Source organism: Blennius ocellaris (genome assembly GCF_963422515.1).
Source record: "Blennius ocellaris genome assembly, chromosome: 20".
Taxonomy (NCBI): Eukaryota; Metazoa; Chordata; class Actinopteri; order Blenniiformes; family Blenniidae; genus Blennius; species Blennius ocellaris.
In genome coordinates this window covers 23,103,530-23,119,221 of record NC_137669.1, presented here as the reverse complement: position 1 = coordinate 23,119,221, position 15,692 = coordinate 23,103,530, and the positions used below count along the sequence as shown (strand labels likewise).

The following is a 15,692-nucleotide window of genomic DNA, read 5'->3' as shown; positions in this document are numbered from 1 at the left end:
CGCACGATGCGCGTTCCCGGGGGAGGCCCGGGGTGGTATACGTCACCTGGTGTTCAATGTGATTGGTCGGCGGCACCGTGGGCGTGGCTTCACCGGCACTGATTACTGTACTGTAATTTGAAACAGTTATTATATAATAATAATAATAATAATAATAATAATTTTTATTTTTATTTGTAATACACTTTTCACTGAAAAAGTAAGGTGCCACAAGCACATCTTAAAAAGTAACACAAACACTTAATCCTTAAAAAAAACCTACCTATTTTCCAAATATATCAGAGTGTATTATTTTAGTTTATTTATTATTTGTTTATTTATTTATTGTGTGTGTGTGTGTGTGTGAAACCTCCAGTGAAACTTTCATTGGGTCTTGTGTGTCTGTTTCCAGGTGAGCAAAGCTCCAAAGGTGGGAAAAACATTTTATTTTAAAATTAAAATAAAAATGTAATTTAAAATTAAGTTTTTATTTTAATTAACAGACAAAAAAAAAACTTTCTGGACATCGGTGAGTCGATTCATCGACGGACGCTTCGGTTTTAACGGTCAGTCCGTTTAAAAAAGTCGGGTTGGCGTTTGGAAGTCTCCGCCCGCCCGCCCCGGCGCGGTGGGCGGGGCTTATCCGGCCGCGCTCCACCCAGCCGGGCGGTGCTCGCGCGACACTCCGCTGGTGGAAAAACTTTTTTTTTTTTTTTTTTTTTTTTTTTGTACAACTTCGCGTCTCGGCTTCCAGCCCGCTTCCGCCGCCGTTCCGCTCCGACGCCGCCCGGACGGAGCGAGCGGGGCGAGCAGATGTTGGGAGTCCCGGGAGCAGCTCGTCCTCTCCGCGGTGGAGGCAGCGGAGCGGCTCCGGGGGAGGAGGAGGAGGAGGAGGAGGAGGAGGAGGGGGAGTAACGGTCCGCCCGCCGGACTCTAGCCGCTCCTAAGCTCCGGGGGAGGGGGGGAGGAGGAGGAAGTAACGGTCCGCCCGGCGGCGGGGGGGTTAGCCGCTGCTAGCTCCGCGGCAACAGGTCGCCGCTCCGCCATGGAGCGCGCCTGCTTCTCCCGGTACTCCTGGGTGGACTTCACCTTCTCCGTCGTCGGCCTCTGCACCTTCCTCGTGGACTGGGGCTCCGACGTGTGGGTCGCCGCCGAGTTCTACCGCCGCGGGGACGTGGCGTGGTTCGCGGTGCTGGTCGGCCTCATGGTGCTGTCCTCCCTGGTGGTCCAGGCGTTCAGCTGGTTCTGGTTCTGGTACGACCGCGAGCTGCCGGGACTCGGCGGCCGCACCGGCGTCCAGACGGTGCTGTGCGGGGACCGGGTGCAGGTCTTCTGCCTGCTCCATGTGCTGCAGCTCGGCTTCCTGTGCAGGTAACGGCCGGTGCTCACCTGGTGGCTCCTCCGGGGCTTCACCGAGAGGAGGAAGAGGCTCTGTAATCTGGATTACAGGGGGGAGATGCTCTATAATCTGGTGTTAGAGGAGGAAGATGCTCTATAATCTGGATTACAGGGGGGGAGATGCTCTATAATCTGGTGTCAGAGGAGGAAGAGGCTCTATAATCTGTTGTTAGAGGAGGAAGAGGCTCTATAATCTGATGTTAGAGGAGGAAGAGGCTCTATAATCTGGATTACAGGGGGGAGATGCTCTATAATCTGGTGTTAGAGGAGGAAGATGCTCTATAATCTGGATTACAGGGGGAGATGCTCTATAATCTGGTGTTAGAGGAGGAAGATGCTCTATAATCTGGATTACAGGGGGGGTGCTCTATAATCTGGTGTCAGAGGAGGAAGAGGCTCTATAATCTGGATTACAGGGGGAGGTGCTCTATAATCTGGTGTCAGAGGAGGAAGAGGCTCTATAATCTGGATTACAGGGGGAGGTGCTCTATAATCTGGTGTCAGAGGAGGAAGAGGCTCTATAATCTGATGTTAGAGGAGGAAGATGCTCTATAATCTGGATTACAGGGGGGAGATGCTCTATAATCTGGTGTCAGAGGAGGAAGAGGCTCTATAATCTGGATTAGAGGAGGAAGAGGCTCTGTAATCTGATGTTAGAGGAGGAAGATGCTCTATAATATGATGTTAGAGGAGGAAGAGCCTCTATAATCTGATGTTAGAGGAGGAAGATGCTCTATAATCTGGATTAGAGGAGGAATATGCTCTAGAATCTGGATTACAGGGGGAGGTGCTCTATAATCTGATGTTAGAGAAGGAAGATGCTCTATAATCTGATGTTACAGGAGGAATATGCTCTATAATCTGGATTACAGGAGGAAGATGCTCTATAATCTGTTAGAGGGGGAAGATGCTCTATAATCTGACGTTAGATGACATAACTTCATAAAAAGTTCAGTAGATACTTAAAAGACTTCTAAATGCTGCTAACGCTAAACATGCTAACAGACGTTTGAAGCAGAAACATCTAAAGCTGTGAGAAGAAGAAAGCTAACGATTGTAGCACGCTAATGCTAATGCTAACAGCATCAGACTCGGCCATTGGAATAAACAACAGTTGTTTGGGTTGACCTGCAGCTCCAGAGGGTTTCTTGTGTCTCCGGTGTGTGAGACGCCGTCTGTCCCCCCCCTCAGGCACGTCTCGGCCATCCGGCAGGGCTTCAGGGTGTGGTGGCGCCGGGAGGCGGGGTCAGAGTACGCCGTGTACCTCACACATGACCTCAGCATGCTGCGGCTCATCGAGACGTTCTGCGAGAGCGCGCCTCAACTCACCCTCATGATCTACGTGGTGCTGAGGACCAACCAGGCCCGTCCCGTGCAGTGTGAGTCCCCCTGGTCCCCCACTGTCCTCCTGGTCCCCCACTGTCCTCCTGGTCCCCGTCTGTCCTCCTGGTCCCCGTCCCCACTGTCCTCCTGGTCCCTGTCCCCGATCCCGACTGTCCTCCTGATCCCCGTCCACAATCCTGACTGTCCTCCTGGACCCCGTCCCCCACTGTCCTCCTGGTCCCTGTCCTCCTGGTCCGTGTCCTCAATGTCCTCCTGGTCCCCATCCCCAAATGTCCTCCTGGTCCCCGTACCCAATGTCCTCCTGGTCCCCGATTCTGACTGTCCTCCTGGTCTCCGTCCACAATCCTGACTGTCCTCCTGGACCCCGTCCCCCACTGTCCTCCTGGTCCCTGTCCTCAATGTCCTCCTGGTCCCCATCCCCAAATGTCCTCCTGGTCCCCGTACCCAATGTCCTCCTGGTCCCCGATTCTGACTGTCCTCCTGGTCTCCGTCCACAATCCTGACTGTCCTCCTGGACCCGTCGCCCAATGTCCTCCTGGTCCCCGACTGTCCCCCTGGTCCCCGACTGTCCTCCTGGTCCCCATCCCCAATGTCCTCCTGGTCCCCGTCTGTCCTCCTGGTCCCTGTCCTGACTGTCCTCCTAGTCCCTGATCCCGACTGTCCCCCTGGTCCCCGTCCCCACTCTCCTCCTGGTCCCTGACTGTCCTCCTGGTCCCCGTCACCGACTGTCCTCCTGATCCTTGTCCCTGACTGTCCTCCTGGTCCCCGTACCCAATGTCCTCCTGGTCCCCGATTCTGACTGTCCTCCTGGTCCCCGTCCCCGATCCTGATCGTCCTCCTGCTTCCTTGTCTTCCAGTTGTGAGCATGGCGGCGTCCACCACGTCCCTGGCCTGGATGGTGGTGGACTACCACCGGTCCCTGCGGTCCTTCCTGCCGGACAAGGCGCAGCAGGGCTGGGGTTCCTCGCTGGTCTACTTCCTGTGGAACCTGCTGCTCATCGCCCCGCGGGTGGCGGCGCTCGCCCTCTTCTCCTCGGTGCTGCCCGGCTACGTGGCCGTCCACTTCCTGCTGCTGTGGCCGGTCTTCGTCCTGTGGGCGTGGCGCCAGGGGACGGACTTCATGGACAGCGCCGGCGGCGAGTGGCTGTACCGCGGCACGGTGGGCCTCATCTGGTACTTCAGCTGGTTCAACGTGGCGGAGGGGCGTACGCGGGGCCGCGGCCTGGTGTACCACGGCTTCATCACCACGGACGGCGCCATCCTGCTGGCCACCTGGTGGCGCTACCGCGACGAGGCGCAGACGGAGGCGTACGGCGCGGCGCTGCTGGTGGCCCTGCCGCTCACCTACCTGCTGGGCCTGCTGTTCAAGGCCCTGTACTACTGCTGCTTCCACCCCCGGCTGTGGAGGCCCCCGCTGAGGGACCCGGGGGGGGGGCCGCCGCCGGCGGCCCCGCCCCCCCCCGACCTGCCCGACGCCCAGGTGGCCTACAGAGACTTCACCTTCCTGGACGGACCGCCGTCCAACCAGCTGCTCAACAGGCGCATGGTCCGCCACGCCCACACCTTCTATACGCCCAGACGAGTCCGCGCCGCCGCGGGCCGGGCTAGCGAGGCTAACACTAGCCAGGCTAACGAGGAGAACGCCGCGGGCCAGGCTAACGAGGCTAACGCCGCGGGCCAAGCTAGCGAGGCTAACACTAGCCAGGCTAACGAGGATAACGCCGCGGGCCAGGCTAACGAGGCTAATGTCGCGGGCCGAGCTAACGAGGCTAACGCCGCGGGCCAGGCTAATGCGGCCGCCGAGGCCACGGAACCATGAACCATGAACCTTCTACACGCCCAGACGAGTCCGCGCCACCGTGGGCCGAGCTAACGCCGCGGGCCAGGCTAGTGAGGCTAACCCTAGCCAGGCTAACGAGGCTAGCGCCGCCGCTGAGGCCACGGAACCATGAAGACCCTCCTCAGAGTCCAGATTGAATCCAGAAGTCTGGAACTAGATCAGTTTGATCCAGTTTAGTGAATTTCTGCATCTGAACCTCTTTATATATTTTTACTTTCCGATAATCGTGACGCCCAGTAGAAAAAAGTGACGTTCTGAAATATTAGACATTTTTAAATTTGAGATTTTCTTGGCAACTTAAATCATAAACGGATTTATACTGTTTAAATTTTTGTGATAAACTAGTAATACACAGTATTTTTGGTTGAAATGAAATAATAAAGAAAGTTAATGTTTAAACTGAGAAGACGTAGAAAATGATAAAAGATGTACGACGGTAAAAAAACAACTGAAACGACCGGGTTTCTTTTAAGAAGTGACTCACAGTATCTATAAATAGAATATTTCATCACGGGTGTTTTTTGGTCATATTGTACTTTAAAGGGAAAAACTAGTTGAGAAACTCAGAACTTGTTCATGAAGGAACCAGGAAGTTTCAACAACTTCACACAAGAACCAACTTCTTTTTTAGACAAACTCTTTTTTTCTACTCAGAAAATTGTTTTTACACCGAAAAATATCTATTTGTACATGAAAGAGATGAAAGAGTTTATTTTCATGTGTCAGAAGTTTGTCTGGTGTTTTAGAAAACGAGCAGGAAACATGAAGGTTAAAGGACAAATAGATTGTAAACTTTCAAATGTTTCAGCTGAATGTAACTCAGGTTGTAGGAGACGAACCGTGACGGTAGGGCTGCAGTGACGGTAGGGCTGCAGTGAGGGTAGGGCTGCAGTGACGCTCTGTTTGTTTTACTGTCTGAACCAGAACAACCTGTTGGACCCAGAAGAGCAGCGACCGTCTGTTTGTTCAGCTGTTTACTTTTCTCTTGTCAAACTGTTTCACTTTGCTTTAAGTCCTGAGTTCCTCTACGTTCTGACAGACTGACGGTCTACTTTCTGACAGACTGTCACAACGTAGAGGACCGTCAGTCTGACGGTCCTCTACGTTCTGACAGACTGACGGTCGTCCTCTTTGTTCTGACAGACTGACGGTCGTCCTCTTTGTTCTGACAGACTGACGGTCCTCCTTTATGTTCTGACAGACTGACGGTCCTCTACGTTCTGACAGACTGACGGTCTACGTTCTGACAGACTGTCACAACGTAGACCGTCAGTCTGACGGTCCTCTACATTCTGACAGACTGACGGTCGTCCTCTACGTTCTGACAGACTGACGGTCGTCCTCTTTGTTCTGACAGACTGACGGTCGTCCTCTTTGTTCTGACGGACCGACGGTCCTCCTTTGTTCTGACGGACTGACTGTCCTCCTCTTTGTTCTGACAGACTGACGGACCTCTATGTTCTGACGGACCGACGGTCCTCCTCTTTGTTCTGACGGACTGACGGTCCTCCTTTATGTTCTGACAGACTGACGGTCCTCCTTTATGTTCTGACGGACTGACTGTCCTCTTTGTTCTGACAGACTGACGGACCTCTATGTTCTGACGGACCGACGGTCCTCCTTTGTTCTGACGGACTGACTGTCCTCCTCTTTGTTCTGACAGACTGACGGACCGACGGTCCTCCTCTTTGTTCTGACGGACTGACGGTCCTCCTTTATGTTCTGACAGACTGACGGTCCTCCTCTTTGTTCTGACGGACTGACGGTCTATGTTCTGATAGACTGACGGACCGACGGTCCTCCTCTTTGTTCTGACGGTCCTCTACGATCTGACAGTCCTCCTCTACGTTCTGACAGACTGACGGTCTACGTTCTGACAGACTGACAGTCAAGGTCACATCATCAACTTTTACCTCATTTACCAGCATTAAAGTGAAACGACTGTTAAAACGACTCCTGATGTTTGTGTGTCGATTCTTAAAAGTTATTTTACTCTTCGATAAAGATTTTAACCTGATGAAGTGTTTAGAGGAGCCGGGGCCCACGAGGTGCTCACCTCCAATTAGACCCCCCGCACCCCCCCCCCCCCCTCCAATCCAGACCCCCCGTCCACCTCCAATCCAGACCCCCCGCCCCCCCATCAGTGTTTCCTAGGATAAAGGAAGCATTGAGCCTCCTTTCCTTGGCTTAGTGAGAATTCCAATGCTCTTATCTCTTGAACACTTCTGTGGTTCAGGAGAAGTGGACAGGAAAGGAGATAGGAGCTGTTAGGAGACAGGAGGGAGTGATAGGAGAGACTGTAAGGAGACAGGAGGGAGTGTTAGGAGAGACTGTAAGGAGACAGGAGGGAGTGATAGGAGAGACTGTAAGGAGACAGGAGGGAGTGTTAGGAGAAACTGTAAGGAGACAGGAGAGACTGTAAGGAGACAGGAGGGAGTGATAGGAGAGACTGTAAGGAGACAGGAGGGAGTGATAGGAGAGACTGTAAGGAGACAGGAGGGAGTGTTAGGAGAGACTGTAAGGAGACAGGAGAGACTGTAAGGAGACAGGAGGGAGTGTTAGGACACACCCCCTCAGTGTGAGTGAGAAATGGAACACTGTTCCTTTAAGACTCCTGTCCCCAGGAGGAGGAGCCCTCTTCAAAGCTGAACTTTGCCTCTGGCCAGTCGGAGTTAGACCGTGTCCCCGTCAGGATGGGACAGTTCCGGTTCACCTGGCTGGACTTCGTCCTGTCCAGCGTGTCCCTGGTCCTCTTCCTGGTGGACGTGGTCCTGGACCTGCTGGCGGCCTGCAGCTTCTACTGGGCGGGGGCCTGGGGCCGCCTGGGGGTGCTGGCGCTGCTGCTGGGGGGCTCCTCGGTGCTGGTCCAGGTCTACAGCTGGCTCTGGTACGGCTACGACGACTACGTCATGCGGACCCGGGTGGAGGAGAGCGTGAGGGGCCGGACCCTGGGGGTCCTCCACCTGCTGCAGCTGGGGAGCTACTTGAGGTGGGGGAGTTTGGTTTCTCTTTCTTTCTCCTGCTGACAGGAAACGCTGCGCCTCCTACAGGGCAGGTGGAGCACTGCAGGAACAGCTCAGGTGGAGCACACAGCAGGAACAACAGGTCAGGTGGAGCACTGCAGGAACAGCTCAGGTGGAGCACACAGCAGGAACAACAAGTCAGGTGGAGCACTGCAGGAACAGGTCAGGTGGAGCACACAGCAGGAACAGGTCAGGTGGAGCACACAGTAAGAGGTTGGTCAGGTGGAGGTCAGGTGGAGCACACTGCAGGAACAACAGGTCAGGTGGAGCACTGCAGGAACAGGTCAGGTGGAGCACACAGTAAGAGGTTGGTCAGGTGGAGGTCAGGTGGAGCACACAGCAGGAACAACAGGTCAGGTGGAGCACTGCAGGAACAACAAGTCAGGTGGAGCACACTGCAGGAACAACAAGTCAGGTGGAGCACTACAGGAACAGGTCAGGTGGAGCACACAGCAGGAAGTTGGTCAGGTGGAGTTCAGGTGGAGCACACAGCAGGAACAACAGGTCAGGTGGAGCACTGCAGGAACAGGTCAGGTGGAGCACACAGCAGGAAGTTGGTCAGGTGGAGTTCAGGTGGAGCACTGCAGGAACAGGGCAGGTGGAGCACACAGCAGGAAGTTGGTCAGGTGGAGCACACAGTAGGAACAACAGGTCAGGTGGGGGTCAGGTGGAGCACTGCAGGAAGTTGGTCAGGTGGAGGTCAGGTGGAGCACACAGCAGGAACAACAAGTCAGGTGGAGCACTACAGGAACAGGGCAGGTGGAGCACACAGCAGGAACAACAAGTCAGGTGGAGCACTGCAGGAACAGGTCAGGTGGAGCACACAGCAGGAAGTTGGTCAGGTGGAGGTCAGGTGGAGCACACAGCAGGAACAACAAGTCAGGTGGAGCACTACAGGAACAGGGCAGGTGGAGCACACAGCAGGAACAACAAGTCAGGTGGAGCACTACAGGAACAGGGCAGGTGGAGCACACAGCAGGAACAGGTCAGGTGGAGCACACAGTAAGAGGTTGGTCAGGTGGAGGTCAGGTGGAGCACACTGCAGGAACAACAGGTCAGGTGGAGCACTGCAGGAACAGGTCAGGTGGAGCACACAGTAAGAGGTTGGTCAGGTGGAGGTCAGGTGGAGCACACAGCAGGAACAACAGGTCAGGTGGAGCACTGCAGGAACAGGTCAGGTGGAGCACACAGCAGGAAGTTGGTCAGGTGGAGCACACAGTAGGAACAACAGGTCAGGTGGGGGTCAGGTGGAGCACTGCAGGAACAGGGCAGGTGGAGCACACAGCAGGAACAACAAGTCAGGTGGAGCACTGCAGGAACAGGTCAGGTGGAGCACACAGCAGGAAGTTGGTCAGGTGGAGCACACAGTAGGAACAACAGGTCAGGTGGGGGTCAGGTGGAGCACTGCAGGAACAGGTCAGGTGGAGCACACAGCAGGAAGTTGGTCAGGTGGAGGTCAGGTGGAGCACACAGCAGGAACAACAGGTCAGGTGGAGCACTGCAGGAACAGGTCAGGTGGAGCACACAGCAGGAAGTTGGTCAGGTGGAGCACACAGTAGGAACAACAGGTCAGGTGGGGGTCAGGTGGAGCACTGCAGGAACAGGTCAGGTGGAGCACACAGCAGGAAGTTGGTCAGGTGGAGGTCAGGTGGAGCACACAGCAGGAACAACAAGTCAGGTGGAGCACTACAGGAACAGGGCAGGTGGAGCACACAGCAGGAACAACAAGTCAGGTGGAGCACTACAGGAACAGGGCAGGTGGAGCACACAGCAGGAACAACAAGTCAGGTGGAGCACTGCAGGAACAGGTCAGGTGGAGCACACAGCAGGAAGTTGGTCAGGTGGGGGTCAGGTGGAGCACACAGCAGGAAGTTGAGGTCAGGTGGAGCACTACAGCAGGAACAGGTCAGGTGGAGCACACAGCAGGAAGTTGAGGTCAGGTGGGGGTCAGGTGGAGCACACAGCAGGAAGTTGAGGTCAGGTGGGGGTCAGGTGGAGCACACAGCAGGAAGTTGGTCAGGTGGGGGTCAGGTGGAGCACACAGTGGCAGCAGGGTGTAGTTCCTCTCCAGGACCCGTGACGTCCGTCCTCACGAGGCCACGGCGACTCGGGAAGGAAAGAAGAACCAACACTTCCCTCGCTCTGCTTTTCTCCGCCTACTTTCAAAGTAAAGTTCGCTGAAAGAGACAAAAACTACCAACGACTTCAAAGAATTGATGAAACTCTGGTCTGTTACAAGTTACAACTCTAGAATATCTGTTAATGGAGGAACTCACTTCAGTCTGCTCGTGTTTATTTACTTGTTTCTTTGTATTTATGTATTTTTACCAGCTTTTCACAAAAAAATACTCTAAATTTAAACTATTTAATCTGAAATTTTCAGGGATGATTTGATGTCGTCCATCGGCGGCCGACCGTTTCTGGATAAACCCACAAAAACTGCAAAATTGCATTTTTATTTTGACAGTCCAACTTGGTACCTTTATTTTGACAGTCAATCCGACTTGGTGGTTTGTCCAGGAGAATGTTCTTCGAGAGTTTTTGCTTAGAACTCATCGTTCTATTGTGTGTGTGTGTAGTTTCATTACAGAAACAAAACAGACGACACGTCACCTGCATCGTTTCTGCCGCTTCCTTCTAAACGGACGTCGTTTTTCAAAAAGCAGCTGCGTGACGGCGAAACTCTCCCCGAAAACCCGTGGTGGCTAGGCTAGTTAGCCCGTGGTGGCTAGGCTAGTTAGCTCGTGGTGGCTTGGCTGCTTATCCCATGGTGGCTAGGCTAGTTAGCCTGTGGCGGCTAGGCTGCTTAGCCCGTGGTGGCTAGGCTCCTTTTCCCGTGGTGGCTAGGCTAGTTAGCCTGTGGCGGCTAGGTTCCTTTTCCCATGGTGACTAGGCTAGTTAGCCTGTGGTGGCTAGGCTCCTTATCCCATGGTGGCTAGGCTAGTTAGCCTGTGGCGGCTAGGCTGCTTAGCCCGTGGTGGCTAGGATAGTTAGCCCGTGGCGGCTAGGCTGCTTATCCCATGGTGGCTAGGCTAGTTAGCCTGTGGCGGCTGGGCTGCTTAGCCCGTGGTGGCTAGGCTCCTTATCCCATAGTGGCTAGGCGAGTTAGCCTGTGGTGGTTAGGCTCCTTATCCCATGGTGGCTAGGCTAGTTAGCCTGTGGTGGCTAGGCTCCTTATCCCATGGTGGCTAGGCTAGTTAGCCCGTGGTGTCTAGGCTCCTTATCCCATGGTGGCTAGGCTAGTTAGCCTGTGGTGGCTAGGCTCCTTATCCCATGGTGGCTAGGCTAGTTAGCCTGTGGTGGCTAGGCTCCTTATCCCATGGTGGCTAGGCTAGTTAGCCTGTGGCAGCTGGGCTGCTTAGCCCGTGGTGGCTAGGCTCCTTATCCCGTGGCGGCTGGGCTGCTTAGCCCATGGTGGCTAGGCTCCTTATCCCATAGTGGCTAGGCGAGTTAGCCTGTGGTGGTTAGGCTCCTTATCCCATGGTGGCTAGGCTAGTTAGCCTGTGGCGGCTAGGCTGCTTATCCCATGGTGGCTAGGCTAGTTAGCCTGTGGCGGCTGGGCTGCTTAGCCTGTGGTGGCTAGGCTCCTTATCCCATAGTGGCTAGGCGAGTTAGCCTGTGGTGGTTAGGCTCCTTATCCCATGGTGGCTAGGCTAGTAAGCCTGTGGCGGCTAGGCTGCTTATCCCATGGTGGCTAGGCTAGTTAGCCTGTGGTGGCTAGGCTCCTAATCCCATGTTGGCTAGGCTCCTTATCCCGTGGCGGCTGGGCTGCTTAGCCCATGGTGGCTAGGCTCCTTATCCCATAGTGGCTAGGCGAGTTAGCCTGTGGTGGTTAGGCTCCTTATCCCATGGTGGCTAGGCTCCTTATCCCATGGTGGCTAGGCTAGTTAGCCTGTGGCGGCTAGGCTGCTTATCCCCTGGTGGCTAGGCTAGTTAGCCTGTGGCGGCTAGGCTAGTTAGCCCATGGTGGCTAGGCTCCTTATCCCATGGTGGCTAGGCTGGTTAGCCCGTGGTGGCTAGGCTAGTTAGCCCGTGGTGGCTAGGCTAGTTAGCCCGTGGTGGCTAGGCTAGTTAGCCTGTATTATTCTGTTAACTTATGACCACTTCCTCCAGAAACCAGACGAGCCGCTGAGCGTTTTGTTTGTTGCCGCGTCGTTTCTCCTTCAGGTACTTGGGCGTCCTGGAGACGGCGATGAAGAGCATCCGCAAGAAGGGCGGCGACCCGGAGGACGACCCGAAGGGCGGCGACCCGAAGGGCGGCGACCCGGAGGACGACCCGAAGGGCGGCGACCCAGAGGACGACGCGGCGTACCTGAGCCACGACCTCAACATGCTGCGCATCATGGAGACCTTCTCCGAGAGCGCCCCCCAGCTCGTCCTCATGCTCACCAGCGTCCTGCAGGGGGGGCGTCTCCACCCCATACCAGGTGAGGAGACGAGGGATCCACGGCGAGCAACTTTTAGTTTTGGTGCCTTGCTCCAAGGGTCACACGAGGACGGGGGGGATCGAACCGCCAACTTTTCCCATTGAGAGGCGACGGTCACGCTACGTGAAAAGCTAACTTCCGATCTGACGTCGTCTTCGTCCGTCTCCGGGACGCTGCAGTACCGCCGGGTGTCACCGGGGGGCAGCGTCGAGGCCGCAAGTCATTGATGTAACGTTCAAAGAGCGGCTGAACTCTTGTGTTTATCGATATTTCAGTATTAAAAATAATAGTTGCGACTACAGCGTTTCTGGCTTTCGTCATCGTTTCCATGGAAACGGGAAACATTTCAGAAAAGGAAAGATTTTCATTGTCGTATAAACGGGAGATGAGGTACGACGGTAGATGGTAACTGATTAGCCCCGCCCACAGCCCTCCTCACTGACTAGCCCCGCCCACAGCCCTCCTCACTGATTAGCTCCGCCCACAGCCCTCCTCACTGATTAGCCCCGCCCACAACCCTCCTCACTGACTAGCCCCGCCCACAGCCCTCCTCACTGATTAGCTCCGCCCACAGCCCTCCTCACTGACTAGCCCCGCCCACAGCCCTCCTCACTGATTAGCTCCGCCCACAGCCCTCCTCACTGATTAGCCCCGCCCACAACCCTCCTCACTGATTAGCCCCGCCCACAACCCTCCTCACTGATTAGCTCCGACCACAACCCTCCTCACTGATTAGCTCCGCCCACAGCCCTCCTCACTGATTAGCCCCGCCCACAGCCCTAACTGATTAGCCCCACCCACAGCCCCCCGACTGATTAGCCCCGCCCACAGCCCCGACTGATTAGCCCCACTCACAGCGCCCCCTAACTGATTAGCCCCGCCCACAGCCTGACACCACGTCTCTCTCTCTCTCTCTCCCTCGTCCTCCTCCTCAGTGCTGAAGGCGGCGGCGTCGGCCTCCGCCGTGGCGTTCTGCGTGACCACGTACCACCGCTCGCTGCGCTCCTTCCTGCCGGAGAAGCACCGCCCGTCGCTGGTCTCCTCGCTGGTCTTCTTCCTGTGGAACCTGCTGCTCATCGCGTCCCGCGTGGCGGCGCTCGCCCTCTTCGCCTCCGTCCTGCCCTGCTTCGTCTTCGCCCACTTCCTGTGCTGCTGGGCGCTCTTCTTCTTCTGCGCCTGGAGGGCGCAGACCCACTTCATGGACAGCGCCGGCGGCGAGTGGCTGTACCGCGGCACGGTGGGCCTCATCTGGTACTTCAGCTGGTTCAACGTGTCGGAGGGCCGGACCAGGCACCAGACCCTGCTGTACCACGGCTTCGCGCTGGCGGACACCGCGGCGCTGTGCGGCGTCTGGTTCTGGAGGACGACGGTGGACCCGCCGTACGTCCCGGTCCTGCCGCCGGGCGCCGCCACCGCCGCCTGCCTCGTCGTCCTCTACGTCCTGGGACTCGCACTGAAGCTGCTGTACTACAAGTACTTCCATCCCAACGTGGGCAAGGAGGAGCTGGAGGGGGACGGCGGCATGGGGGTGGACGACGCGAGGGGGGACGGCGCGGAGACGCCCGGCTCCGCGGACGAGGTGGACCTCCCCATGTACAGATGCCTGAGGGCCCCCCACCCCCAGATCCCCCCCACCTCTGAACGCTGCAACAGGAGAATGAGGAAGCTGGCCGAGAACTTCTACTCCTGACCGGCGTCCCTCGTCCTCCAGGGGACGGACGTTGGACCGAGTCACTGTGACTCTGGGGGGGCTTGGTGACGTGGGCAGAGCTGGAGGACTCGGGGGGGGGGGGGGGGGGGTTGTTATCCTATGGCGGCTAGGCTCCTTATCCCACGGTGGCTAGGCTAGTTAGCCTGTGGCAGCTAAGCTCCTTATGCAATGGTGGCTAGGCTAGTTAGCCTGTGGCAGCTAGGCTACTTATCCCATGGTGGCTAGGCTAGTTAGCCTGCTTATCCCATGGTGGATAGGCTCCCTATCCTATGGTGGCTAGGCTAGTTAGCCCGTGGTGGCTAGGCTAGTTAGCCTGCGGTGGCTGATGATGCCTGTGAAGTATTATTCTGTTAACTTATGACCACTTCTTCCAGTGACCAGTAATCTGACATTACTATTTCCAAACCAGTAATCAGATTACAGCTACGACTCCAAGTCACTGTGCTTTTACTATTGTAGAGCTACAACTGTAGAGTTACTATTGTAGCGTCAAACAGGACGAGGTTCTGCCTCTAAAGCTGATTTATGAACACACACACGTCATTCATTGGTCAGTGAACAGGAAGTTAAAAGTTGCTAAAGCTAACAGTTGGAGAACGTTAGCTGTGTATGCTAATGGAGCTAGCGTCTGTCAAAGTGAATCTTTAAAGCCCCGCCCTTCACTACCAGAGTATTTTATACCTCCGTCACCAACGTGTCCAAGCATTTGTGTTTCCGTGAATAAAGAGACGTCAGTTCGAAGTCGTTAATGTATTTACACCGTCTGGAGGCTGTAAACAGGAGAACCCAGAAACAGCGACTGTCGTCGTCACGTTAGCATCAAGGGTCACGCGTAGCGACTCTTCATGACGGAGACGACCCCGAGGAACCGCAACACAAAGTTACACGAAGAAGAAATCAAACAGGAAGTGGAAACACGCCACACACACACACACACACGGAGATAAAAGCCTCTTCCTGCTTCTTCTGCTGTGAACAGGAAGTCACTGCAGCCCCCGGTGGCAGCGGGTGGAATCACAGGACTGATCAGACTCACTGCCGCCCCCCAGTGCACGTTTAGCAGCATTACCTCGGCGTCAATCAACACAAATTATATCCAGATATTCTCACAAATTTTGCCGTTTTTTTTCTTCCAAAAACACAAAAGAAAAGCAAAAAATTTGCTTAAATTTTTCTTTCTTTTTTTTTTACATAAAAAACAAAAACGCACGTTTGTGTGAAGCGCGAGTATTTTTTACCATGAGAACTCGTTTGCTCATATTTGACTCACCGAGGCGGCAGAACAAAGCTTTAAAACCCTCTGGGGGGGGGGCTGCAGCCTCACCTGATCACCGGGGGGGGGGGGAGGGGGGAGAGGGGGGGGGGAGGGTGGGAGGAGGGGGGGGGGTTAAAGGCACAATATAAATATGCACACAGTCACACAAACAAAGGAAAATACACAGAAATACACATTCGTAACGGTCGAAGCTGCAGGTGTGGAAATACCAACGTTTTGTTCAGGCTCAGTGTTCAGTCCTAATCTGGCCACGACCCCCCCTCAACCCCCCCCCCCGACAATACAGAGGAAACAGAACGTCATGGTTTTCCCCACGTCGGTTTCACTGCTTCAGGAGAAATTCTTTGATTGGAGCTGCAAGTTAAATGTTTTTATCGTCATTTTGGCCTCGAGGTTAAACAACAACAACAAAAAAAGGATTTTTTCCAATATTTAGATGCTTCGTTGTGTTTTCATGACCCCCGAGGTTAAAACGTCAATCTGATCCCAGGACTTCAGGTGGTCAGAAACACAGTTCCTGCTCTCTGCTGCCCCCCCCCCCCCCCCACAGGAAGTCAGAATAAAAAGAAAAGTTCCAGTGGTGAAAGTTTCCTCAGGAAGAGTCTGAGCTTCTGGATGAAGTCTTTCTAGAAACGAGCTCATTGAGTCACTGTGAGCTGCTTCATGACTGCCGTTGACCTGCAGCGGGGGGGGG

General features: G+C 55.0%; 1 protein-coding gene across 1 annotated transcript; it reads left to right on the top strand.

Moving 5' to 3' along the window:
• Positions 1-965: 965 nt before the first annotated feature.
• Positions 966-13,701, top strand: xkr8.3 (XK related 8, tandem duplicate 3; the record flags this gene model as incomplete). The annotated part of the gene is made up of 6 exons (XM_080515889.1): positions 966-1,350; positions 2,512-2,756; positions 3,579-4,534; positions 7,186-7,550; positions 11,752-12,011; positions 12,947-13,701. The coding sequence occupies exons 1-6, from the start codon at positions 1,025-1,027 to the stop codon at positions 13,699-13,701; spliced, it is 2,907 nt and encodes a 968-aa protein (XP_080372015.1). The 5' UTR covers positions 966-1,024.
• Between the last annotated feature and the right edge of the window lie 1,991 nt (positions 13,702-15,692).